General features: G+C 45.5%; 1 protein-coding gene across 1 annotated transcript; it reads right to left on the reverse strand.

Annotated features, from left to right (window-relative positions):
* Positions 1-710: 710 nt before the first annotated feature.
* LOC138292775 (beta-1,3-galactosyltransferase 2-like) lies at positions 711-27287 on the reverse strand. The gene is made up of 2 exons (XM_069231534.1): positions 27148-27287; positions 711-3450 (listed from the first exon to the last, which is right to left on the reverse strand). The coding sequence occupies exon 2, from the start codon at positions 3403-3405 to the stop codon at positions 2332-2334; it is 1074 nt and encodes a 357-aa protein (XP_069087635.1). The 5' UTR covers positions 3406-3450; positions 27148-27287; the 3' UTR covers positions 711-2331.

Here is a 27287-nt window from a genome sequence, read left to right on the forward strand (position 1 = left end):
AGGATACATGTGCATTTTCTCCCTGTGTGTATGCTTGAACTACCTCCTGGACCACTGCACAGATCCTCTCGTCTCTCAGGGGACAGGGCGGACTTTTGCTCATCACTGAGGCCCAGAGTGGGTCGGCTTTGTGAAGATACAAGCCTTCACTGACCAGGGGCTGAATTCTTGATATTAGCAAGGAAGCATGAACACTGATTAAAGTGCTTCGAACAGTTTTTTCCAGGGATTGAACACTGACATGGAAGTCTTGGCTGCCTTGTTGCATTCACCAATACACTCTTTTGAGATTACGTATGCCATCTTTGCCCACTCTCTAAAGGTAGCCTCTCTCTTTCTGAGTAAGTCACCACTAGTTCATTTTCCATTTAACAGCCTTTTCAGAGATGACTTCATCTTCCATTGTGACAATTGTATCTTCATCCTTTGAGTTTTTTAGCCTTTATTTAACCCATAATTTAACATTTTTGGGTGCCGCCTGAAGAAGCAACCAACTACAAGTAATCCTTAGTATGGGAGCAGCAACTTGATCTGAGTTCAGGCCACTATTAGGGAAAGATGTAGCTATGATATAGTAAAACAAAATAGTAGTGGAACAGCAATCTGATGTGTCAAAGGTGACACTTTCTATCAACCGAAAAGGTCTGTAGGAGTGCCTGTATACTGGGGTTGCTTCCTTGCGCTTCTGGAGAACCCCCCCCCCGCACACACACTCAAATCCACCCCACAGACAGCTGAAATCATATGAGAGTTGCATTTAAAGTTCAGATTCTAGCCCTTCCCTCTAGGTGTGAGATCCAGCCTGCTGTGAGTGACAGCGGAATTCTAATTCCTAAATTGTGAGACTTCCTCATTATGAGTGAGACTTGCAGTATTTTCATCTTCATTTAATGTGGAAAGGTGAAACAGCAAGCTTGTTGAGATCAGGCCTGTTTAAATATAAGCGCACCTTCAATTTTAGGTCTGGCTTGACAGCACAGCTTTCTTTAAGACATATTGTTATCAATTCTTTCAAACATACAAAAAGTAAGCTTTGGGTCTACACATAGGAGTACTACTCTCTCACCTCCTCTATTGGCATTCTGCTTTCAAGGAAGTGATTCAATTGGAGTGCATGAGGTACATGTGAAAACTACGATCAGTCATCATACCGTTTGTATGATTCATTTCTTTACCTCCTGTACCCATCCTATCAGGAAAGCAACCATATTTTGTTATCTTTTCCTCAGAAGAGGCAAAGAAACGAGGGCAGGCTTACAGAATATTGACTACAGAAATATCAACTGGCATAAATATTGTACCATACACATCGTTTGGAAAATATTGGCCTACTGGGCGTAGATGCTACTTTAATAACTCTAATGGTGGTGGGGAAGTTTCATGAACTATATTTAGGCCACGATACTTATATCAGACGAGATTCTGATCACGATAGTGTTGTACCACCCTTCCTTCGATCGCAACTACATGATGACTTCAGGGACTAGACCACAAAGGTATTTTTACACAATCTACTCCAGTATAAAAATATAGTATTTCATATCACAGCAAAAGTGATACACCTTGTAATTACGAGCATCGCTCAAGGCTGTGCATATATTAGCTCTGGCTTCCAGCTGAAATGTAAATAAATATTCTTTCCCCACATGTGGCATACGTTAATTCTGGATTTCATGGCATCAGATGCCTAACTCACGTAGATGCCGATACAGTGAAATGGGAAGCGTGCCAAGGAATGCTGTATAGATATTACTGACAACTACCGGAAAAAAACAGCGCATAATGCTCCCAAGGGAAAGGTGAATTTCACTGATTCTCCTTTTGATGTACAGGTGAAACACATATAATGTGAAATAACATTCTGAAAGTTGTTGGTTTTGTTAAGGTCAGTTGAAGAGTCAATATGAGTGCCATCTAAGTCCCTAATCATGGATTGTTTTAAAGAATTCCACCTGTAACCTCATTATGGCCATTGATTACATTTCCTTCTGACACAATCTGGAATGGGAAAGATCCGCAAGAATTCTTTACTTCCTGTTGAAATTGACTACATTGGCACCCTCTCTCTCTCTCTCTCTCTCTCTCACAAACACACACACACACACACATACACACACACGCAACATATTGTGGACAGTCAAACTATAAAGCTCATAACTGTATCCTTGAGTTGGTCATAATGTTCATATGAATGTTCTGGAACTCTGATTGTTGTCACAGTTTCACCAAGTGTGCCCTCCGTACTGATGTCACGGCAGGCATGTTCATAATGCTACATGCCAACAGAGTATGTAGATCTTATGAAACGCTCTGCCAGCCAACGCTTGCACATCATGCATTTGTAGATTTTGCTGCTGTCTTCTGGCAAGTTGTGTCATTCTTTGGTAGAAAGTTTGGCCACACCTTTAAAAGTTCCTTGTGGCTAAATGGGTGGACGCAGGCGAGTTTATAGAACTCACAGCGGTCAAATGTCATTCCATACCCATGAAAGACAGCATTGGGGGGCTTTGTGATCTGAATCCCCAGGTGATGCAAACAAAGTCCAACAAATGTGTCCTCCATGGGAAACGCTGGTATGAGTTGAGCCACATTGTAAATTTTCGTGGCCACGTCTCCAGAAAACAAATAGCTGGGTCCGGCACAGTATGGAGGATACTTGTCACCGGGATAGAACTCTTTTGGGATGTACCACTTCTTGTATGCCTTGTTCCTAATCGGGCCTGTGTTATTGAGAATGCGTCCAGTGAAGTAGTTTGTCCTGGTGGGGTCTTTGGGTCTCAGGAGGTCATTGACCAAGAAGTCTACATTCAGAAACACATCTGTGTCTATCTTCAACACGTAGCTGGCAGTGGGGCAGTATTTGGCCACCCACTCCATGCCCATCATGGTCTTGACTGTGAGGTTGCGATAGCTATCCACAAAGTCCTGCTGCAGGATATCTTGAAAAACAAGGCTCTCCTCCTGAAGTGCCTGCTGCAAAGGAGTGGTGTATAGTGGCTCCATCCCAACAAGGAACAGACGTTTTATGACCACTCCCGGGATGATAGTCTCATTGCCCCAGGTTGCCCTGATGAGATGCCTTGTCTCAATGTCTGTTGCCTTCGAGACTACCAGCAGGATCAAAAATGGTGCTTCCTCCTTACACTTATCTGGTTGGTTGAGCAAGAACCTGTAATTGTAGGGATAGATTGGGGAGAGGGGGTGGCGGGTTTGCGCTGGAAGCACAGTGGAGGTTTCTAAGACAAAAGCTTCTTTGGTCCAGATGTCTAGATGGGTGTTATTTTGATGCTTTTCCCAAATGTAAATTTTGACATCAGAAGAAATGAATATCGCGATGATGGAGTACGTAAGAATGGAGGCTGTGACACAGAGGAATACCTGGCGCTTGCTTAAGAGTCCTTTCATGGCGTCACACTGTCCTGGAAGAAACACAACCAAGAACTGCTGGACCTGCAAAGCAGAGACCATGGAACAAGTTAGAGTTGGCCCATTAGTTATTCATAAAAGCATCAGTCAGGGTAGTTTATGAATGTCAAACGAGGTTAGTGATCTGGAATGAGCTCCTATCCCATTGCTGCATTGAAACCAATCACATCTGATGGTCTGATCAGGGAGTGATGTACACAAGAAAACACATTGCATCAGAACAAAACATCAACGTATCCAACAGTGTGTGCTTGCGAAGCCTAATTTGCTACCCAGTAAACACCAAGGGAAGCATTCTTCTCTACTTAGATCAACAAAGTGCTGACAACACCTCTCAGGAGAAAGCAGCGTGTGCATGCAATATGAAAGATTAAATATCCTTAAAGTCATTAACCTGTGGAGTATCCAAACCACAGGATACAGATGGAGATTCTTGACGGACACCTACCACACGGCAAAGTTTTGGTGAGAGGTCTTTCAGGATTATTTAATTTTACATATGTTCTGCATTGTGCATTTCTCATTTTCTCATTCGTGTAAACTTCATTTTGCAGTAGCACACAGTTCAATCGATTGACACCCCCCAGGATCTGATGATTTGTGCAAGTCACACAAGGCATCACGCAGGAACTGGGACAGGCTTCTTTGCTCCCAGTGCCCCATCAACTAGAAGGCAACTCATATTTTGCAAGCAAACAACCTAAACAAAGTAAACTATAGAGCCAGCGCTGAGCTCTACACAAACACAAAAGGCAGCAATGGGTAACAAAGCATGAAATGCCAACTCTGGAATTAGTAGACCAGACATTAGTTGGCCATCACAAGACTAAACTTGGCAGTGACACAGGACTATAAACATCCCGTGTGCCAAGGGAGACATGCTCCAAGTCAGCAGCACCCCAAACACCTTTCTTGAAGGTGAAATTTGTTGACAGACCTGGAAAGTAAACGGAGAAATGGTCAAGGTGTGCAGCGCTCTGTGGTGGCATGGCTGGTGGCCAGATTGGAAGCATGCCACGTTTGTGCTTATCACTGGAGCTGAACTCCACATTAATACTGGCTTAGCCAGGCCGGTTTGTTGTCTTTCTAGGTTTCTTCTAGACATTGACGCTAGCGCTCGCACCAACTATGCCGTGGGATTCCCCATCCACTCACTGCTTTAAAAGTCCGACCCTTCACTCCCCTTCCCCACCATTAAAATCAATTTACAGCCTACGCACAGTGTTTTCTTAAGAAATTCTGGTGCCCCAGGCAAGATATATTTTGGGCCCCCCTGTTCATATTTTTACTGCTGATTGTCTGCTAACTCAAGCACACATTATACCAAAACAAACTTTTAGAAACCGGGTACACACACAAATAGTTAAAATATCTTTCCACGGCCCCCAAAATCCTGAATGTGCCACTGGACACAGCGATAGAGAATCAGAGGTAGAAGTAGAGGTAGGGGTAGGGAGAGAGGAGGGAGAAGGGCCAGCTTTAGGGCGGTGCGAGTGATGCAGCTGCACAGGGTGCTGATGTGAATTATGGGGAGCTGACATCAGGGGGGGTGCTGTGTTTAGCAATAACTTTGAAACTTGCAATTTAAAAGCACCTGCTGAAAAGTTCCTTTTGCGTCCAGCCTTCAGGAAGCAATTTAAATATCAAGATACCTCCTGTGATCACGGGTGGCATCTCCTTTAGGGCGGAGGAGCGTCACCTCCCCCCGCCAGCAGCAGAAGCTGCAAAACGTTCACAACGAAGGGATAATAAACTAAGTTTATTATCCCCTCGTGAAGGGAGCAGGGCGTCTGGGATGAGGAGCTATGAGGGGGAGTGCTCAAACATACATGCGCAGTAGGCTCGCTCCAGCCCAGCAATACAGTTGCCGGGCTTGAGAGAGCCTGCACAGGATCCCAGTCTGCCTGCGATCACCCAGCCAGAGCCTGTGCCTGCATGCAGCCAGCAGGGAAGAGGAGCGTGGCACAGGACGGTGTCAAAAAGGTAAGTATTTATTTAATTTTTTAAAAATTTAAATGACATTTTAGGTCCCCCCCCGCGTGCTGCAGCCGCCTCGCTCCTTTTGAGCGAAGCGAGCCGCGACTGCTTGTAATTGATGTTTCTGCTAGGGAGAGAGATGGGAGTTTTGTCTAGCTGCTGCCTTGACTCACCATAAAGTAGCGCAGAGGATTCATATGCCCGCTGCAAAGAACAGAAATATGGGGCATATTTATACTCTGTTTGCGCTGAATTTGCTTCATTTTTTAACGCACATTCGGTGCAAGCTTAACTCCATATTTATATTTTGACACTAGACCCATCTAGCGTCAAAATATTGGAGATAACGTCATTTTTTGGATGCGTGAAACCACCTTGCATCAATGAGATGCAAGGTAGGCGTTCCCATCCAAAAAATGACTTACAGACCCTGGCGCCTTATTTATCGTCCCGTGCAAAAAAGGTGCACGGGTGGGAGGCGGGCCTAAATAATGGCATTAAGCCTGCTTAGCACCATTATTTAACGCCTGGGTCAGAGCAGGCATTAAGGGACCAATGGAAGCATTTCCATGGTCAAACACCATGGAAAGGGCCCACAGGAGTCCACCCCAAGCCCTCAGGAACACCCCCACTCACACCAGAGGGACACCAGAGGATGAGGGACCCCATCCCAGGTAAGTAGGGTAAGTATAGGTACGTATTTTAAAACATTTTTGTAAGTGTCATTGGGGGCCCTGAAATGGGCCCCCTTACATGGCACTGGGTGCAATGGCCATGCCCAGGGGACACTGGTCCCCTATGCTAGCCATTGGGGTGGTGGGCATGACTTCTGTTGTTTATAAGACAGGAGTCATATGGTATGGATGGTTTTGCATCAGGAAATGACGCTAGGCTGGTTACCTGCATTTTTTTGCCTCTAAGCAGCTTAGCATAATTTTTTGATGCAAAACGCCTTTTCCCCGTACCCATCCGGCTAACGTCATTTAACCAGATGCTAGCCCTCCCTTAGCGTTGTCTTGCAGGATTCCATAAATTTGGCACCCGGCTGGCACTCTGGAATGACGCAAGCCGGAGCTATATTTTATTACACAAAACTTCGTTTGTGCAGTTTTGCGTCAAAAAATATAAATATGGGTCTATATTTTATATGGGTAGCTGAATGATTAGTAAAGCCAGCCTTTACAAGCTCTTTAAAACAAATGAATGTATGTGAAAGGGAGGGCTATGGAGAGATGAGGGTCACATTTGCCGGGTGGTAGTGTGGGGATCTGAGAAGGTGGTCATGGGGTGGGGGCACCAAAAAAAAACTGCCTCACAGGGCTCCACCAGTGCGAAAGCTAGCCCAGGGAGAGAGGCTAAGGTAGGGAAACAGTCTTTTCCAGCGACCCATGGGAAGGTGGGGGCCTTGGGCAATTGCCCACTTTGCCCATGCTAAAATTGTTTCGGTACGCATACTGAAAATATATTTTAATGTGCCGGGGATACATTTCACCTTAAAAAGTAGCAAAAACACACAAGTGCTTCAAACCTGCAGAAAACTACCAAGTCAAAGTGTGTGGTGAATTTGGGTGCATGAAGAATTCGGTACATGAAACACAACTCCACTTCTACTTCCCTATTTTCCAGAGGAAAGCTGGAACTACAAGGTTTTTTAATACAATTGGTACAAGCCCTGCTTTAGGGTGTCAGTATCTATCACGTATGGGTAATACCTCATAATCTGAGTTTTCCACTGGAAAACAAGGAATTACCTGGGGAATTCATTCATCCATCTATCCTTTTACCTTTCCCTTCCATTCATTGATCCATCTATTCAAATGTTCAAACTTTCACTCTTACATCCTGTGACTCATTATCTATCGTTTCCATCCATTCACCTATCCATCCGTCCCTCCGCCAATTGTATTTTACTTCAACATTTATATAGTGCTTACCATATGGGATGCTGAAGCGCTTGCCTACATAGGTAGCACGCTCCACTGTGCAGAGCAGTGGTTCTTAACCTGTGGTCCAGGTGCCCCTGAGGGTCTGGAAAGCCTACTCAGGGGATCAGCCACTGCTTATAAAATTAAATAATATTAACAGATTAACGAAGTGTATTTAAAGAAGCAAAATGTAAAATTAAACACATTCTGTAAAGGAGAAGGAATTTGAAATTGAATGCTAAAAATTAAGGTGGTCATTCCGACCTAGGCGGGCGGCGGTTGCCGCCCGCCCGTCGGAATCCGCCTGAATACCGCCCCGCGGTCAATAGACCGCGAGGGGTATTCTGACTTTCCCGCTGGGCCGGCGGGCGATCTGATTCAGATCGCCCGCCGGCCCAGCGGGAAAGCGCCTTCCACAAGGAAGCCGGCTCGGAATCGAGCCGGTGGAGTGGAAGGCGTGCGACGGGTGCAGCAGCACCCGTCGCGCTTTTCAGTGTCTGCATCGCAGGCACTGAAAAGCCTAGTTGGGCCCTGTTAGGGGGCCCCTGCCGTGCCCATGCCATGGGCATGGGCACGGCAGGGGCCCCCAGGGGCCCCGCGACCCCCCCTACCGCCATCCTGTTCATGGCGGCTTTCCCGCCATGAACAGGATGGCGGTAGGGGGGGTCAGAATCCCCTCGGCGGCGCAGCGAGCTGCGCCGCCTTGGAGGATTCTAAGGGTCAGTGGAAAACCGGCGGGAGACCGCCGGTTTTCCCGTTCTGACCGCGGCCAAAGCGCCGCGGTCAGAATGACCAAGGGAGCACCGCCGGCCTGTCGGCGGTGCTCCCGCCCCCGTTGGCCCTGGCGGTAGAGAACCGCCAGGGTCAGAATGAGGGCCTAAGTTTGGTTGATTTGTGAGAGCAGTGTAAGTGCATCAAACACAATATAGTATGGACGATGAGTAGTATGGAAGATGAGTGGCCTCAATAAAATTTAGAAAAACTCCAAAATTCACATTAAAATAAAAATTTTGTTTTTATGTGTATTTGTGAAAGTAAATAAAATATTTCATTATTTGTGAATTTATTTGGTCCCCAGCTCCCAGTGAAGATTCAGTGGGGATATATGGAATTCAATTATGGTTCATTAGGGTTTCCAGGTTCCAGTATTGATTAAGTCACGGTCCACAAAAGTGAAAAGGCTAAGAACCACTGGTGTAGGGTGTCTGTTTGGAAGGGTGTTGTCTTTGTTTTGATCCTATGTGGAAACTATTTTCATGTTGTGGATGACAACCACTGAAGAGACGCTATTGCATCATGGAATGCAGCACTTAGCAGTGTGTGTGTGTGTGAAGTTTATGGTTTTCAGTAAGATGGCAGTTTTGAGCAGCTCTGCAAGACCCTTTTTGGTATTTCTTATGTTCACAGTCCACTTAGCTGGTTACTTGACTTGTCCATTCTGAGATATTTTGATTAAAGTGTAAGATCCTGAGCAGGTATAGGTTAAAGGGAGAATTGGTGGAGAGGTCTGCTGGGATGGACGTTGTTAATATTATCCCAAATCTGATTGTCATTATTATATCCCAAAAGTGGCCCGACCAGTTTTGCCTTATGTGAGTGTATGCAAATGTCAAGCAGTAAAAGAGAATTTTTAAGCAGCCTGTCTGAACTACAGTCAACTGACTGCTTAGTATTATGGTAGTCGTTTTAGTGTGGGTTATACATTGTATTATAATTGCATTATACAGCACTTATTACCCGTGCTGAGGCATTGTTGTGCATTTACTCTGGGAGGAACTCTGCTCTAGGTCCCGGGGTTAGTGTTTTTTGTGGGGGTAATTATTATTAGTTATTGGGATTAATCTTATGCTCTACAGGAACCATTCCAAACATTTACTCCAGTTTGTATGTTGTAGATTACATTAGTAGGAATTTGGTCTGGTCTTTAGCGGGAGAGGAGGATATAGGAATTTCTTTCACTAGTTGGTGGTATTAATGGATGAGCTACAGGAGATTAGGTATTGTTAGGGTGCTGGTTATGATTTTAAAGGAGAAGCTGCGATCTTTGAAATAGGGTGTAGACGATTTGCAGCTATACAAGAGTAAGGATTAAGGCAAACATGCATGTGACATACAGTAGATGGAAATAAAAGAGCAGAGGCATGCAGAGGATGGAAAGGAAGGAGAGAGTCATTTGAAAGACAAAGGAGAATGAAGAGTTGGAATTTTTGAGTCAAAGTCACTTTTCATGCAGGTTTTTTAAGGATCTTGTGAAGGTATTTGAGACAGCATGCAAACCTGTAAAAATAAATAACATTATTTGCATGTGCTGCAATGCAGCTGTCGGCCATGAGAACCCCAGCAAACATACGCACCACCATCACATGTGGGTAAATAGTAGTAAAATAATTATAGTTAAATTTTCCCATAAAATCTGATGGAAGAAAAACACGTAATAGGAATGTTGTACTTTAAATGAGAAGCATCCCGAACAACGAGTCCTGAACAACGAAGTTGTGGAAAACGAAAGCGGAACAACGCTTTCGTTTTCCACGACTTCCTTGTTTAGGGCCTTAACCATGCATGTGCTGAACCACATACATGCGTGGTTAAGGCACAGAAGAAGGGAGCCGACGCGATCAAGGAGGAGGTAAGTTGGGCTGGGACTGGGGCTTTTTTTTGGGGGTGGGGGCTCGGGGTTTTAAGGTTAAAGGGCGGGGAGGGGGGATCAGGGTTTAGGTTTTAGGGGTGGGGTGGGGGGCTGGGGTGCTTTAGGTTTTAGGGGCGGGGTGGGGAGTCGGGGTATTATTAGTTTTTGGGGGGTGGGGGCTCGGGGTGATTAAGGTTTAGGGGCGGGGAGGGGGGCAGGGTTTAGGTTTTAGGGGTGGGGTGGGGGGTTGGGGTGCTTTAGGTTTTAGAGAAGGGGGGTTGGGGTTGGGGTAATTTTGGGGGTGGGGGTTGGGGTGGGTCGCGGTAATTTTTAGGGGTGGGGGGCCAGGGAGGACGCATGCTTGAGCCATGCATGCTGTTCACTAATGTCTTTACCAGGAATGCCTTTACAATGAAAAATCTTTGTTAAGGCATTCATGGTAAAGGCATTAGTGGTAACAACGAGGTCGTTGTTCCAACCTCGTTGTTTAGGCATGGGTGGTTCAAGCACTCGTTCCGACATATAACCACTTTAAATGTTTGTGCTAGAGATGGCACATCCCCTTTCACTCTGATGATCAAGGTAGGATAAAGGCGAACAATCTGTTTTAGTGAATTTGTGTAAAATAATGCTGTGCAGAGCCCCACTGACCTATAAAGCAATCAGGCAGTGCCCCACAGCTGGTCTGAAAGGCCAGTGTATGGGCCCATATTTTGACTGTTTGTGGGTCTGTTTTATTGTCTGCTGGGCCGTTTTTTTTGTTAATTTCTCTGACATTTAAACAAACATTGCCTGAAACTAAGACACATCCTTGCAGTCTCCCTTACTTTGCCAAACACTACAGACCTCCCTCCGTCGGGATTTTGTGGCCTGGCATGGCAGATTGCATGCAGAGAATAACAAAATTTGCTACCCCAAAAATGGTGGTATTTTTTGTGGCAGACAGACCATGTGTCTGCCAAACAAACACCACTACTTCCTTGGTGTGTCCCTACTGGACGCTCTGACAAGTCAACCACTGACCTGGCAGAGTCTCCAGCAGCACTGCGGTTCAGAACAGCTGCGTGTCTGATGCCAGAGAGTGCATTTCTACATTTGAAAAAATGCTGTTTGTGGCATCTGACAAGCACTATTCCAATAGTGCACGGAGCAACAGGGGGCTATTGAAAAGGAAGGGTCACAGGACACTCGGGGATGGGGGGTGAGGAGAGTGGCGGGATGAGTGCCCTGGAGTTGTTTTAGCCACAGGAGAGAGGAGGGGAGGGGATGGGAGAGTAGCGAGATGATGTGGTGTTATGGCAGGAGCTTTCGACTTGGCAAAACCAAGGTCGAGTCCTGTTATGAGTGTTATCTCTTTAGTTGGTGAATCTGGGCACATCACCTAATCTCACAGTGCTTAAAAGATGTGACCTTCTGTTATGCAACTGGGACTCAGGTATACAGCTCCAATACTATGTGTGTAGTGCTGATTTAACATTTATGTCGCCCGGTAGCCTGTTGTTCTCCCTCCTTTTACTGGCTCAGCAAAGTCAAGAGCCAATAGAAGGTTGATCAGCCTCAATGCTTTTTACGACAATTTTTGCAGGCACTTTTGTTAAAATCTCAGGTTTTGCTGATTTTGCTTTTTTTGGGGGGCTAATCACAAAATTGCCATATCCTTGGTAGGGGGTCTGCTCATACAACATGTATTTACAAATTCAAAACGACCTCATTTGCAAACATGGACACTTTTTTACCTTTCTGATTCACTAAGGGGCCCACATTTATTTTGGACCCTGGACCTTATTTCTGTCCCAGTCCCAAATTGCTTCTCAATGTGAAGCACCCACAACATAGACCAAATGAAGTGTGAGATCCTGTATATGGTTGTCATTCAGTCTTACTGTATCAGGGACACAGAGGTAGTGCCGGGCCTAGAAACTTCCTCCCCTGAGCAATAGAAACTGTAGTCACTCCCTCCATTCATCCCAGTTGCCAATCCTGCAGTGCTCAGAAAGAACAAGTAATTAGCAACCCCTGCCTATAAAGGGGCTCATTGAATTTCCAAGGGGAGCCCTGTCTCCCCTCCTTCTTCCCCACTGTCTGGTCTCCAACCGTAAACTATATGAATACATCCAAATGGTGCATTTATACTTTGTTTAAAAAGGGTATCAGTGGTAGGACATTAGCCCCCACCCAAAACAAAGCTACAAACATAATGAAACCCTGTGTCAGATCATTAGCTAATAATGTCAGCAAATAAATTAGCAATGGCAATGCCAATAGGGTTTGGGCCAGTGTCACCTGAACAAGGTAGTGAGGCACATCCTGGCTCATTGGTCTCCTGCATCTCAGGATTTATCTTTGAGACACAGGCCATGTTAGACTTTTCATCCTTGGCGAAGTCTCCCTTAACTTTTTGCCTCTGTTCCCCAGGTTGTTGATGTGTGCTGGACTCTGATTTTACTGTTTTTGTTACTCTGGGCACTTTACAGCTGCTAACCAGTGCTAAAGTGCAAGTGCTCCTTTACAAAATGTATATATAATTGGCTTATCCATGATTGGCATATTTGATTTATTAATAAGTCCCTAGTACAGTGCACTAGAGGTGCCCAGGGCCTGTAAATCAAATGTTACTAGTTGGCCTGCAGCACTGGTTGTGCCACCCACATAAGTAGCTCTGTAATCGTGTCTCAGACCTGCCACTGCAGTGTCTGTGTGTGCAGTTTTAACTGTAAATTCGACTTGTCAAGTTTACCCACTTGCCAGACCTAAACCTTCCTTTTTCTTACATGTCAGACACCCCTAAGGTAGGCCCTAGGTAGCCCCAAGGGCAGGGTGCAGTGTATGGTTAAGGTAGGACATATAGTAATGTGGTTTATATGTCCTGACAGTGAAATATTGCTAAATTTATTTTTCACTGTTGCAAGGTCTGTCCCTCTCATAGGTTAACATGGGGGCTACCTTTAAATCTGATTAAAGTGTAGATTGATTCCATTTGGGGGTGGATGGACATGTGGAGTTTGGGGTCTCTGAGCTCACAATTTAAAAATACATCTTTTAGTAAAGTTGATTTTAAGATCGTGCGTTTCAAAATGCCACTTTTAGAAAGTGAGCATTTTCTTGCTTATACCATTTCTGTGACTCTGCCTGTTTGTGGATTCCCTGTCTGGGTCAGTTTGACAGTTGGGCTGATTGCACCTCACACTAGACAGTGACACAAAAGGAGCTGGGGTGTAGTCTGCATTTCCTGATGAGCCATCTGTGCTAGGAGGGAGGGGAGGAGTGGTCACTTACACCTGAAAGGGCTGTGCCTGTCCTCACACAATGAAGTCTGCAACTCCCTGGTGAGTGTCTGGGGCCTGGCCTGGGCAAGGCAGGATTTCACATTCAAAAGAGACTTTACTTTGAAGTAGGCCTACTTCAAAGGAGAAACTGAGTATAAGAAGGGAACCCAAAACCACAGACTTTAGAACACTTCTGGAAACAAGAGGAACCTCTGCCTGGAGAAGACCTGAAGAGCTGAGGAGAAGTGCTGCCCTGCCTGTGACTGTGCTTTGTGGAGCTATCCTACAGTTGCTGCTTCTGCCAGAGTAAGAGGACAAAGACTGGACTTTGTGTGCCTTCCATCATGTGAAGAAATCTCCAAGGGCTTGATTTAGAGCTTGCCTCCTGTTGTTTGAAGTCTCAGGAACAGCAAAGACTTCTCTCTGCCAGCACCTGGAGTCTCTGGAGAGACTCCTGCTCTGACAAGTGGTGCCCTATCCAGTCCCTGGGCCCTTGAAAGGAAAGCTGGTGGAAATTCAAGGAAATCGACTTCGGACAACTTCGGACAGACGCGGATGTTGAATCCGGTGATGCACCCGACTCCGTGATCTTCGCTGGAACGCGATGACCTTCGCAGGCCCGACGCCGCTGCAGCCCCACTGAAGTCCGCGACTCTGTAGAAGTCGCCGCACCACGTCGTGACCGAGGTCCTTGAAGTGCGCGGATTGAACGTTTCACACAGACCCTCGTTCCCCGACTTCGTGCATCAGCTTGTTTTCACTCTTCACCAAAGGTACTGTACTTGGGAGTCTACGCGACTCCGTGTCCGACGCCGCCGGTGTCGACTTGTTGGGAACAACTATTTTTTAGTTTAATCTTTAAGAATTCATAACTTGACTTGTTTATGTCAGATGTTTGTCATTTTGGTCTTGTGTTGTTTAGATAAATATTTCCTATTTTTCTAAACTGGTGTTGTGTCATTTTGTAGTATTTACATTAAGTTACTGTGTGTGTTGGTACAAATACTTTACACATAGCACTCTGAAGTTAAGTCTACTGCTCGGCCAAGCTACCTAGGGGGTAAGCAGGGGTTAGCTGAGGGTGATTCTCTTTTACCCTGACTAGAGAGAGGGTCCTTGCTTGAACAGGGGGTAACCTGGCTGTCAACCAAAGACCCCATTTCTAACAGGCCATGACAGAGGAACTTTCTTAGTAAGTACAATCTTCAAATTTCAGGAAAGGAGTAAGTTTGACTTCCCAGTCACTGATCAATTTGACAACTGAAGCCAACTCAGCAGGGTGAGGAGCCTGGATTGGATTGGATCAGAGCAGATACAGGGTCTTTGGACAGGGGTCCAGCAGTTGAGGTCCTCCTATGGGAGGGAACTGGAAGTGGTTCATCTGACACTGTTGGCATTTGTACATACTCTGGTGGGGAAGAATGTTCTTGTAAGGCAGACAACAACACAACCAAGTCCTACTTCAATAAACAGGGAGCACAAGGTCTCCTTCATTGTTGAGGATTTCTGACCAGATCTTTTTCTGGGCTCAGGACAACTTAATAGATGTGAAGGTGATATTCAAGAGAAACTGAATGTCAGAGCTGGCAAATGGAGCAGGAGGAGCATTCCCTGCTCTCAGGAGGTCTGCCTGAGCACTGAGAAATAGTAGCCCAAGATCTTCCAAGTCTGCCCATCGGGCCCAAGGTATGCTTATGGAAAGATCCTTGACCTTTGACCCCTTCGAGAAAATGGAATACATGGGGCACTGCTGCAATTTCTTTGAGTTCCCCATGGGAGGTGAAGCCCCTGGGGGTCAGAGGAAGATTATTTTTTTTCAGGGAGTTGTTGTGAATGGGCCTCTCCCCAGATTCCTATTAGACCCAGGGACCCCATCTCCTGGGCTATGCTTTCATGAATGGGGCCAAAGACCTCATCTTCGGGCCCATGACAAAAAGACAACAAGGAGGAACGCCGCTGTGCCCCACCCCAACAACTGTGGGCTTGTCCCCACTCCTGGTGCCCACGTCTGTGGTGGAGCGGGGCATCCACGAAAAAATCAATACCCTGCCCGCACAGAGCTACAGGGAGAACACAGCTACTGACTCCCATGACGGCAACCAAGAGTGTCGGCCAAGCAGGGAGCCAGCTGGGGCAGCCAGGAGTGGGCTCCGGTGGCTGTCCCCAGCACAGGAAACATCCCAGGTGTCTGGCGGGCAGGGACTCCTGGAATTAAAAAAATAAAAGCAAAAGCCATGAAAGCTGGTCTCCTGAATGTAGTGGGACACTGGCTCGTCAGATGTTCACTGCTTCCTCAAGGACCATATATGGCTGACAGTGGATTTTGATAAACATTTAAATGCTTGCTAATTATTGCATTTGATCATGGTTATTTATTGATTGTGATGTTATAGTGATGGGATTTGTAACACGTGGATTATTGGTCTTTTGATATAGTCAGCCCTTGACATAGCCAACAGGTTTGCTGTATATTATTGTGGTGACTTTTGACAAAGCCAATAGGATTTCGAGAGATGTTGTTGTGGTGACCCATTGACAAAGCCAATAGGCCTCTTTTATTTCAAGTGACACCCACATATGTCATGATGTTCTGTCTGGTGTAGGTGAGTTGGACACTATGATTTTGGGAATCAAGACCCATTGGGGATCGAATGTGATTTCAGAGTATCACCAAAGTATTTTAATCTGTCTGAGGTGTATATTTATAAGTGAATGCAGTAGTATTTAGTAGTGTGTGTGTGTAAAGAATGCTCTTTTCCTTTTCATAACTTATTGAGTGCAGTTGTTGCATGCTGGCGAATCGTGATTACTAGCCCACACCACCTCCGCTGAGTAGGCCTTGGGCTTTTCTGTATTCGCAACCTTGAGGGAGTCAAGTGCTACCGTGGGGTGCTTGGTTCCCAGTAAGGAGAAATTGTGAACCTATTACTTGTGCAGGCCTCACATCCAGCACAACTAATAACCCAATTTCTTACAAGCTGTCATTGTGGCCTTTAGAAAATTTTGGAGTAATGCTGTAATACATGTTGGCATGTAGTAATACAGAGACAATGCCTGTAGCTTAGTATCTTATTAGAGAGATTGTTGTATGTTTAATGGATGCAAAAATGACCCCACCAGGAGCAGATTTAGTTAGATGCTCAGCTCAACATCCCTCCAGAAAACCTCATAACTATTTCATTCCATGAAATTGTTGGGTAACCTGACAAAATCGCCCGTCAGGGAACCCTCATAACCCTGGCATTCCATTACATTGTTGAGGAACCTTTGAAACAAAAAGGAAACGCCTACCACCTTAAGAAACACAATGAAAACACATACCACATAACTACCAGCAAACACTGACACAACCACTCACACAACCAAGGAACAAAAACATTTAAACAGGTGCCTTTAATATTTACACATGCAACTGATATATTTCAACCCACAAACTCAGCCCATGAAAGGGCATTTAGTGTTTTAGCAACAGGTAAGTTTCAATCCACACACTCACCCCATATAAGGGCATCTAGTATGTTCGCAACACATCTTTCACTCCACACACTTAACCCCTGTAAGGGCATCTTTTGTTATAGCAGTGGGACTCTATCTTTCACCCTACACACGCTCATCCACTGTAAAAGAATATTGTGTTTTAACAATGGGGTTCTTTCCACCCCATACATTGATCCCCTGTAAAAGGATATTGTGTTTTAGCAAAGGGGTTCTTTCACCCCACACACACTCATCCCCTGTAAAAGAATATTGTGTTTTAACAAAGGGTGTCTTTCACCACACACACACTCATCCCCTATACCGCAACCCAAGCACTTCCCTACTACTGGTGGAGAACCACACTGAACAGGGTTCAACAGAACCCAAGCACTTCACAAATAATGGAGAATCAAGTAAAACAGGGTTCAACATAACTCAAGCACTCCTCTGCCACTGAGGGAGAATCACATGGAACAGGGTCCAACCCAGGCGAAGTACCTCATTACTGAGGAAGAATTACGTGAAACAGGGTTCAACATAACCCAAGCACTCCTCTGCCACTGAGGCAGAATCACATGGAACAGGGATCACCACAACCCTATCAAACACACGGAGAATGCACAGCAAATAGAATGCAGCTCAATAGCATCAAATTTGTGTCACAGAGATTCCAAGCACACCGAAAACACCTACCACGTGCGGCCCTTGAGCGCATAAGAGCCCATCTCCAGATAAAACATTGAGCACATCCGAGCCAGCCAATGGTTAAATGTTGGTGGGGTCGACTCCAGCCAATCAGATGTAATACAACAGCGAGCCACAGACATAGCTAAAAACAAGAACCTCTGCGAGTATTCTAGGTACACCATTCCATCAATTCCCAATAATACCAGTTGCGGCGTAATTACCACCTCCTGATAAATAGGCCTAGATAAAAAGTTGGCCATATCAGTAAAGAATTCATGTAGCCTACTGCAACTAAAAAACATATGTGCCAAGTCGGCCGATACACTCTTACATCTGGGACACACCACTCCCCTTGAACTACCCCAGTTGAATAGCTTAGCAGGGGTATAATATAGATGAAAAACAGATTTATAATGTTGGGCTTGCGGCCCAGCGGCTAATATAAACCGCTGTGCCATATCTAAAGAGGTCCGTAATAATACTTCCGAAACTCCAATATTCCGAGCCCACCTCTCCGCCTGTTTACTCAAATTGTCTGGCATTAAATAAAAAAAAAGAGGATAAAGCGAGCAGACCCGCCATCTAGTGGGGTTATGAAGAACCTCCATAACTGGGATTCCCAGCTGCCCAGCTGCAGATCTAGAATTTACCCCCAAAAAGTGTCTAATTTGCAAATATTAAAAAAAATCCTTAGTGTCCAATGAAAATTCACTTGTCAATTCTTCAAAGGATTTAAGGTGGGTGTTCCCATAGAAGTCACCAATGCGCCGAACACCCAACTGAGCCCACCTGGCACGATATTCATCCTTAAAAATATCAGGACGTATAGAAGAGTTCGAAATTGGGGTATAAAAATTAATCCGGCCAATTGCAATTTTTATTTTAACATTAGTCCACACCTTAAATGCAGCCCAGACAGTCTTGAACGTAACTTTTTTTAAATAACTAGGCTCCACTGTTCTCAGAAAAGCCGCATTGGCATATCTTCCCCAAATAATATTATATATAGTAGGACAAGTTTCACCAAAATCTCTGTTATCAGCATGTTGGCTAATTAATGGTTGAATATATTGCAGTGCAGATACCCAGTAATAAAAAAGAAAGTGAGGGGCCGCCCACCCCCCCCCTCTTTCTGGGTAACACTAAGTACTTATATGCCCGCCGTACTTTTTTAAAGGACCAAATAAAGCTACTCGCTAAATTCTCCATGTGTTTGAACCAGTCTTTGCTAATTTCCAGCAGAATAGTGCGGAAAAAATATAAGACCCTAGGTAAAAAGATAATTTTAATAAGATTGCATCTACCAACAATCGTTAAATGTAAATTGTTCATATGATGCAACTCTTTCCTGGTTTTAGCTAAGACAGGGGCAAGATTACTCTCCACTATCTGGTCCAAATTGGCCAACAATCTGACACCTAAGTAAGTCACTTGATTGGCCCTCCTGTTGTCTTCAATAATGGCCCACTCATTGCCCAGTATTTGGCATTTACTCCTATTTAATGCGTAGCCCGAAACCTCGCCAAACTCCGCGGCTAGCTTCTCTATTTCTTCAATCGCCCTCCCTGGTTCAGGTGTAGTGACAGCTATATTGTCAGCATATGCCAAGATTTTAAACCTGCCCTCCGCCATTACCATAGGCGAGATCAAAGTACTTCGCAATAGCTTCCTAATCAAAGGGTCTATATAAAGTGCAAAAAGTAAGGGGGAGCAGGGACAGCCCTGTCTGGTTCCTCTTGTAATGTAGAAGGGTTCCGAGGTTGCCCCGGCTAGTTGAATTCGAGCAAGGGGCTTCTGATATAAACCTTGCATAGCCCTGATAAAACCAGCCCCTATATTAGCTTTACTGAGCACTGTCCATAAATATTTCCAGCTCACCCGCTCGAAAGCCTTTTCGACATCTAATAGTATTAATGACATAGGGGCCGCCATAACCTGAGACGCATCTAGCATGGTGATAACACGCCTAACATGCTCGGCGGTCAACCGCCCAGGAATAAACCCATGTTGCCAAGGGGAAACAAGCCCACTAATAACTCGACTCAGCCTAACCGCAAGAATTTTGGCATACCATTTGGCGTCCGTGTTTATCAATGAAATAGGTCGATAGGAGCCTGGTAAAAGTGGGTTCTTCTCTTTTTTTAAGAATATTGCAATATTGGCCTCCAACCATGAGCCCGGCACCCGTTCTCCAGCCTGCACTGACGTAAAGAGTGCCAGAATATCATCCTTCAATTCCTCAAAAAAGGTTTTAAAGAATTCTATTGGGATCATATCAGGACCAGTATCTTTCCCATTAGATAAAGCAGTTAAAGCCGAGATGATCTCATCCAACTCAATGGGAGCAGTCAGTTGACAATCCTCATCTTGCGTTAACTTTGGACATGGGATATCACTCAAATACTGAGTAATCTTTTTGTCTCTGTCATCCGAGGAGAGATTTTCCTGCTGATACAATACAGAATAATATTCTTTAAACACCTGTAATACCGACGCATCTCCACACATAACCTGCCCCTGCCTATCTTTAATTGCCAAAATGGTGCTCCGAGCCGCCTTCTGTCTGGTCTTATATGCAAGCACCTTACCCACCCTTTCACTAAACTCATAGCACTCCTGCCTGCGGTCTGGGCTTTGATAATGTCTTGATCTAGATACAGCTGAGTGATCTTGGCCTTCATGGCAACAATCTTATCCAAGGTATCTTGTATCAGAGCATTGTTCCTTGCCCGCCCCACTATCTGACTCTCCAGAGAAGCCAATACAATCTGGGCCGCAGATATAACTAGGTAGCGTTGTTTCTCCCGCCTAAGGGCATAGCTCAGGGTTTCACCCGCGGATAGCAGCCTTTAAAGCATCCCATAACATCCCCGGTGGGACCGTGTCCCTGTTAAAACCCCAAAATTCCGTTATCCATTCTTTCATCCGTGACACATAAGCTGAGTCAAGCAGCAAACCCCGGTCAAAAGACCAGGGTTTTAAGTGTCGCTCTTTACGCAAGTCCGGAAATTGCACTACCAAAGGATTATGGTCAGATATGACCCTAGGGAATTTTTCCACCAAAAGTCCTTCACATAGCGATGACGACAAAAAAAAATTGTCTAACCGGACAGACTTTCGGTGCGGATAAGAGAAGAAAGTGTACCCAGGATCCATAGGCATACAGTGCTGCCATGCATCCACAAGGCCATGAGTCTGCACCAGCGTTTGTAAGGCGCAAAACACCTTCGGTTTCCGTCCCAAATATGAATCCTGATTCTGTAAGGGGACATTAGTCTCAGTATGTATATAAAAGTCCCCACATATAATAAGCGGTAAGGCCCAAAGGAGAAGTTCAGTATTCAACATATTAATACCAGCCGGATCATCAAAATTGGAGCCATAAATAGAGCACACAGTAAAATTCGATTGTCCCATAGCACATTCTATTATAACCCATCGGCCCATGTTATCAACCCTTTTCTTAACCACCTTAAGAAGATCTCGCCGTGCAAGTACTGCAACCACTCTAGTGTTGGTTTCTTGAGTGGTGTACGCCACTAGCTGGAAACCAGGAAACTCCAACAGATGCTTTTTAGTCGGGGTAACATGCGTCTCTTGCAAACAAATTATATCCGCCCTTAATGTTTTGAGCTCATGAATGGCAAGGCGTCTTTTTGTGGAATCGTTTAGCCCACATATATTTAAGGTGGCCACCGCAGAACATTACGGTCCCCCATTGAAAGCTCTAGTAAATACACCCAAACTTACATCTTGCTTCATCATACACCTAATAGACTCCTGTGCCTTCAAGTACATATTTCTGTGCATCTCCCATACAAAACCTGCCCAACCCCAACCCCCCACCTACCCCCACCCCCCCAAAAGAGAAAACCCTACCTCAAGCCCCCACCCACTCCCCACCCTACCAGATGAGGCTTCCAGACTGTAGTCTGTAAGATGGACAAGGCCCCCCCCTCGAGGGCTCCTGCGGCGACTCCTAAATTAAACAAGTTCACTAACAAAAGCTGTTTCCCCTAGAGACAAAACCCCCATAAGCCTACCATTTAAGAAGAGAATCCCTCCTCCTTCTCTTCTCTTCCTCAACTGCCCATCCCTATCACCCCCCTTTCATTTTTCTTTTTAACCCTCCTCCTCTTTTTTTAAACATTTTTTATAAACCACATATAGACAATTAAGTCAAAAACTGCAAGTACTCCTTGGCTTTGATCTCGGACGAGAACACTCGTACTGACCCTTTATATATTGTCTTGAGTCAGGCCGGGGACAGTAGATAAGCTTTGGCTCCCTTCTCCTAGAAGGAGCTGATCAGTATTCTCAAGCGCCAACGTCTCTCTACCGTAGCATGGCAAAAGTCGGGACGGGAGAAAAATGTACAACCCTCACAGCTAATCCTTGCATCAGGGCAGGCTTTCTCGAAGACTATTTGGCGCAGCAAGTAATTGGCAAAATAAACAATGAAGGCCCTAGGCTGTTGTTGGGCTGTTCCGGTTACTCCTACCAGTTGTTGATTCCTCAGATGTAGTGGAAACCGATGGGCTCTTTGTATCTCCTTCTCCCACTCCCATCCAGTCTGCTCCGGAAATGCTGCTTTAAACAATCTGATTATAAAGGCCCTTGAATCCTGCCCTTCTACTCCTTCTTGTATCCCTATTAAGCGCAAGTTGTTACGAAGTTGCTAATTTTCAAAGTCCTCTACTTTCCACTGAATATCAGAGAGTTGAGTCTCATGCATAGCAGCTTGTTTTGTCACGCCCCCAAGTCTGACTCCAGCACGTCCGCCAGGCACTCAATAGCAGCAATCCGCTCCCCAATTTCAGAACATGTCTTTGCAATCTTGCTGACTGCCACTTGTAGCTGCTTTGTGGCCACCCTGGCTTTCTTGCTGTCCCTCTGCGTTTGCTTGTGTTGTGCCATGATGGTCTGATAGATAAGATGCAAAGAAGGGGAGGGGGAAACAGTCTCTGCATTCAGAGCGTCGGTCTCTGAGGTGGCTGGGACCACCAAGAGATCATCCAAACTGTGCAGTAGCTGTTGTGTTCCTGTGTAATCCCAGGACATAGCTCTCGTCCTACACGTCTTCTTTTTTTTTTCCTCTTCTCACTAGACTCTCCAGCTTTGTCCGACCTAGATACCTCACTCTGTCTTGGTCGACATTTAATTGCGGTACCCCTCAGCACAGAAATAGGAGTCAAAGGGGCTGTGGAGCTGTCACATGTCTCTGAGTCTATGGAGGGGCTGGTGCTGGCCTCGTCAGAGTCTCGAGATTGATCCGACAGAGAAAAACAATTCTCCCCAACTTCACCCTGAACTAACGAATCCTCCCTGCCCTGCCGAAAATCACGGATCGCCTCCAGAGTACAAGCCATGGTTGGCGGGTCGGTACTTGCCAATAAGTATGCTGCTACTGCTTGCTCGCAATACCCTGTCCCTGTCACAGATTCCTGCGCAAGCCTTACATTACCCTGGTATCCAGGGGCACGTAACGGCTGGTCAGCCTCCCCCTCAGATGCTGCTGCAAGACCATTACCCCCAGTAAAAGGAGCAGAAGCCTGTGAAAATCCCCCAGCATTATAACTTACAGTATTGTGCCCGTCCAGGGATCGACTGCCACCAACATCGACTTTCACCTGAGGTAAACCCCCACTATCTAGAGAAGCCAGACGTCCTGGGCCAGTGCTGTCGCCCTCCACAGTCAGTGCTGCCACATCTCGTGTAGATCCAAAATCAGAGGCCTTTATAGTGATACCACTCCCAGTAGGGGCTGAATTGTGAGGAATTTTAAACATCCGGGGTATAGTCACCCCTTCCTCCTTTTCTCCAATCGGGTTTGCGCCATTTTTCACCCTATGCGTCTGCCCCAGGGCCGCGGAACTCCCTGGTGCTGGCTGCTTGCCCTCAAACGCACTCTCACAGCTGCCAGCATTTCCAAAGCTGCTGCTCCTGGATGTCCCCCCCCGAGCGGGGGGCTGAGAGTCCAAAGGTCGCCGATCCTGCGACCCTGGTTTTGTCCGGCAGCCACGTGCGGCCTTCGAGGCCATCTGCCGCTGTTTGCCTCGTGGGGCCAGAAAGATGACAAAGGTCAAGACCGCGAAACCACGGTCGTTATGGCCAAAATCGCCGAGGTCGCCCAGGGAGCTCCTGCTGCTTCTGCGGGTAATGCTGCTTGGCGGGCAATTACCGCAAGTGTAGCCACGAGAAATTGCGGCAGGTGTGCCCCAGTCAAAAACCGCCCGCATAATCCTCTCCGCTTGGGAGCCGGGGGAGAAGAAAGCCTCCGACCGCTAGAGACTCGCGGCCGACATCTTGCCTCAAGCCAAGAATAGGCAGACAGATTGGTGAAGCTATTTGGGCCCCGTTTGCACAATGGTTAGGGAATAACTGAGTCATGTTTGTAGGGGATTTATCTATTTAAGCATGTTCAACTTTTGCACTTTATTTGTATTTTACGGTCTCTAATAGGTTCTTCATGCTTCCCTTTTTAGTGGTCTTGTTGTCTGTTGCATATTGATGAAACAAACATATGTAATGATGTGTATTTATACAACGTATTTATTTAGCCTTCTCTTTGCTTTGGTTTCTGTACATTGTGCATCTTTCGAAAACAAAAAAAATGTATGCCTTTAAAAAAAAAAAAACACCTACCATTTTACTTCATAGCACAAACACCAGTTGTGTTATTCAAGAAACATAAGCTTCAAGTAGAAATTCATTTGCAGACAGTGCTGAATAAGATGGTGGAAGCAGAATATTCTTGTTTCAAATGAACATCATTCAAATTAAAACCATAAAACTTTAAACATAAACTGCCTAGGATCAACGCATGCGGAAAATGAGATGAAAGAGCTTAAAGATTTGCAGCAGGCCAATACATGTACTTATTGCATTTTATCAAAAAACAAACAAATATCGTTCATTTCAACTTCAGCTTGTGAATGGCACTCTAAGAATGTGTTGATGCAATGCAACTTATAAAGCATTAGGCACTACGTACCTGTTAATAATTTCTTCTAAATTTGGAAATATACTTGAGTTTCCCAATCTGGAATCCTAACCCTTACAATAATTGTTACACAGTCACAGTTATAAATGTATTTGGGTAGTTGGAAAGATAACTAGACAAAGAGTAATTAAATATTATCCAGTTCTGCGTAACAAGGCTACTGAGAGATTGTATTGAACCTCTACAGAAAAGTTCAGTGCTACATAAGCACGACAATGTCATTTGTAATTTAAAAAGGCACACCAACCTTAAACTTTAGTTTACTTTGCACTGCGTGGATGTGCTGTACAAATCAACCTAGAGCACAGCTTAAGTGGAAAATATAGGATGAACAAATCTGAGGTTGAAGGCTGTTGAGAAATCTAGTTGAGTGCATAGTGAATGGATTCTATGGCAGGATCGGAGGCTTCGGATTATGCTTTCTCTTTCATTTACTAACAACACAGCAACCAATGAAAACAGTAAAAACTTTAAACTACATATCCCATGAACACTAAGGCATACAATCATGACTCTTCTCTGTCGATATAAATAGCTTTAACAACAGAGTCCCTCCTCTTTCTTTGCTGCTGCAGCAGCCAGATGTGTTTCTTGTATGATCTGCTTTTTCACTTTAATGTTATGGTATAATAACTGTTTCAAGCGTGTGCTCCTTTTGTAGTTTATCGCGCTGTTGCGCTATTTTCTTTCATAGGAATCTCCCATCCTATGTTTATGGTGTTGTGGAGCTGGAGGGAGGCCGACGGAGGGTTCTCCGTATATTGTGTTATCAGAGAACGCGGTCCTCATTCTATTGCACTTGAAGCGCATGCGCATTAAGCCAAATTGGTAGATTTTCATTTTCCGATCAGCTCAACGCATATAGCGTGAGTCTCAGTGCACGCGGCCTTCTACCATCACCCAACGGGGCTGCAATAAAACATTATTAGGCCTTGCCGAGGGGGAATTTAATCTTTTGATGTGCTTTTAGCAAGTGGCTCCCTCCACAGATATTTACCGGCTAAGAAGCTATATTGCAGCTTTTTCCTTACATTCAGCTGTATCTGCTTCGGGGTTCTTTTCCCCTCCCCTTGAACTTCTCCATACCTCCTAGCATTAATACCATGGCGTACTACGCTGATGAGGAGGAGCAGTATCAGGAGCTACAGGAAGTGCCAGTTGAGCACCAAATGGAGGAAAGATTGGTGGAGGCCCTTGGACACCATGTGCAAGACTGTGAATTGGGCTCTGATCAAGGCCTTAAAGCCATTCACTCAACCCTTGACCAACTTTGGCAGGAGAGAGCTCTTAGGCGAAGGCAGTCAGCAAGCTTTCTTGCAGATTTATGAGCCTTTGGAGGTTTCTGGCCTCACTTTGCAGCGCTCTGGGGGAATCTTCCTCGGCGGAAATACTGGCGCAAATGGCAGCTTCAGTGCTGCGTGATCACGAGTATGGAGGTCTTTTCCCACAAGAATCTGCAAGTCCTTTCTCCAAGCCCTCTAAAGTTGACTTACAGGAACAGTCTTCTTCTAAGTCCGAGTCGGATGACTCGGATACAGATTCCGTCCCGCTCAAAAAGAAGAGCAAGTCTTGTCATGTCAACCCTGACATACCTGCTACAGAGGTCAGAATCTCCTCTTCTCCACCGGGGGTATAAATAAATCTTCCACCTGAGGATATAATTCTATGGAGTGTGTTCCTAGTGCTGAGGTGGTCCATTATGTGCAGGATAGGCTGCGCAAAAGTTTTGAAAAATTAGTGCGCAACACTCTCTGGTCGGAATGCCCCCAACCTTCGTTGGTTGGCAATGTAGTAGATACCTCAGAGTTGGATCGCAGTATGGCAACATTCCTGAAAAAATTCACCAAAGACCCCAAAAAGAGACTTGACCGCGCTTGGCGTGGGTGTCAGGATAAGCTACTAGATTTGTCAGGCCTTTCACAAAAATCTTGGATTTGGCTATCCAATGCAAAGAAACAAATACCCCGCTGGACCCTGAGGTCATGCTGGAATGGGCGCAATGCGCTATCTGTCTTCTGGGCAACGCAAACTGCGCCGTTTCAACTGAATGTGGATGCTCTTTCCTAATACGTTTGGATCCTAAGCTGGCAGTCTTGGCAGCGAACAAGGCTGGATCATTAGCTAATGCCATGCTTTTTGGCAACAAATTTGTCAAGGATTTGGGCAAGTATGTTGCAACATTCACGGCATTGGACAAAGCTCAATCCAATATAACAAAGGTTTTCAACAACGCTCTTTTTTCCCAGGCCGGGCGCTTTAGGGGCCGCGCACCAGGTCGTAGATTCCAGGCTTCCAGAATTGCCACCCAAAGGGGAAGAGGAGGTGCATACAGCTCTTTGACCTTCTACCCCAATCATTACAGAGGATGTGGCCATTCCTCTAGAGGGTATTGTGGAGGAGGTTCCGCTCAAGACACCAATCCCACAGGTAAGGATCATTCCCTTTTCGGAAGAAGTTTTGGGGGGCATATTTCAACAGTTCCTCCTTGCATGGCAGAATATCACACAAGATCCGTGGGTGCTACAAACTGTCCAAGAGTTCAAATTAGAGTTCTATGCTTCTCCGATTCAGAGGGTTCCTCCTCTTCATTTCTCCCTCGCAGATCACGCATTGATCGAGGAAGAGATTTTTGTGCTCATACAGAAATTTAATTCTTGGATTGTATATCGCCATTTCAAAATGGAGGGCATACATCTTCTCCGAGATGTGTTTAGAAACAGTGATTGGTAGGTACGCTTTGATCTAGAAGATGCATACCTTTCAGTGCTGGCTTTTGCACCCCAAAGACATTTTCTTCAATTCCAATGGGGGTCCCATTGTTTCGAGTTCACCGCTCTCCCCTTCGGGCAGTCTTCAGCTCCTTGGTGTTTCACCACGCTTCTTCATCCGCTGGTACG

This window comes from Pleurodeles waltl, chromosome 4_2, assembly GCF_031143425.1.
Source record: "Pleurodeles waltl isolate 20211129_DDA chromosome 4_2, aPleWal1.hap1.20221129, whole genome shotgun sequence".
Classification (NCBI taxonomy): Eukaryota; Metazoa; Chordata; class Amphibia; order Caudata; family Salamandridae; genus Pleurodeles; species Pleurodeles waltl.

What these genes read in the sequence shown, in the direction of transcription:
- LOC138292775 (XM_069231534.1), bottom strand. Translation starts at nt 3,405, where the DNA reads ATGAAAGGACTCTTAAGCAAGCGCCAGGTATTCCTCTGTGTCACAGCC.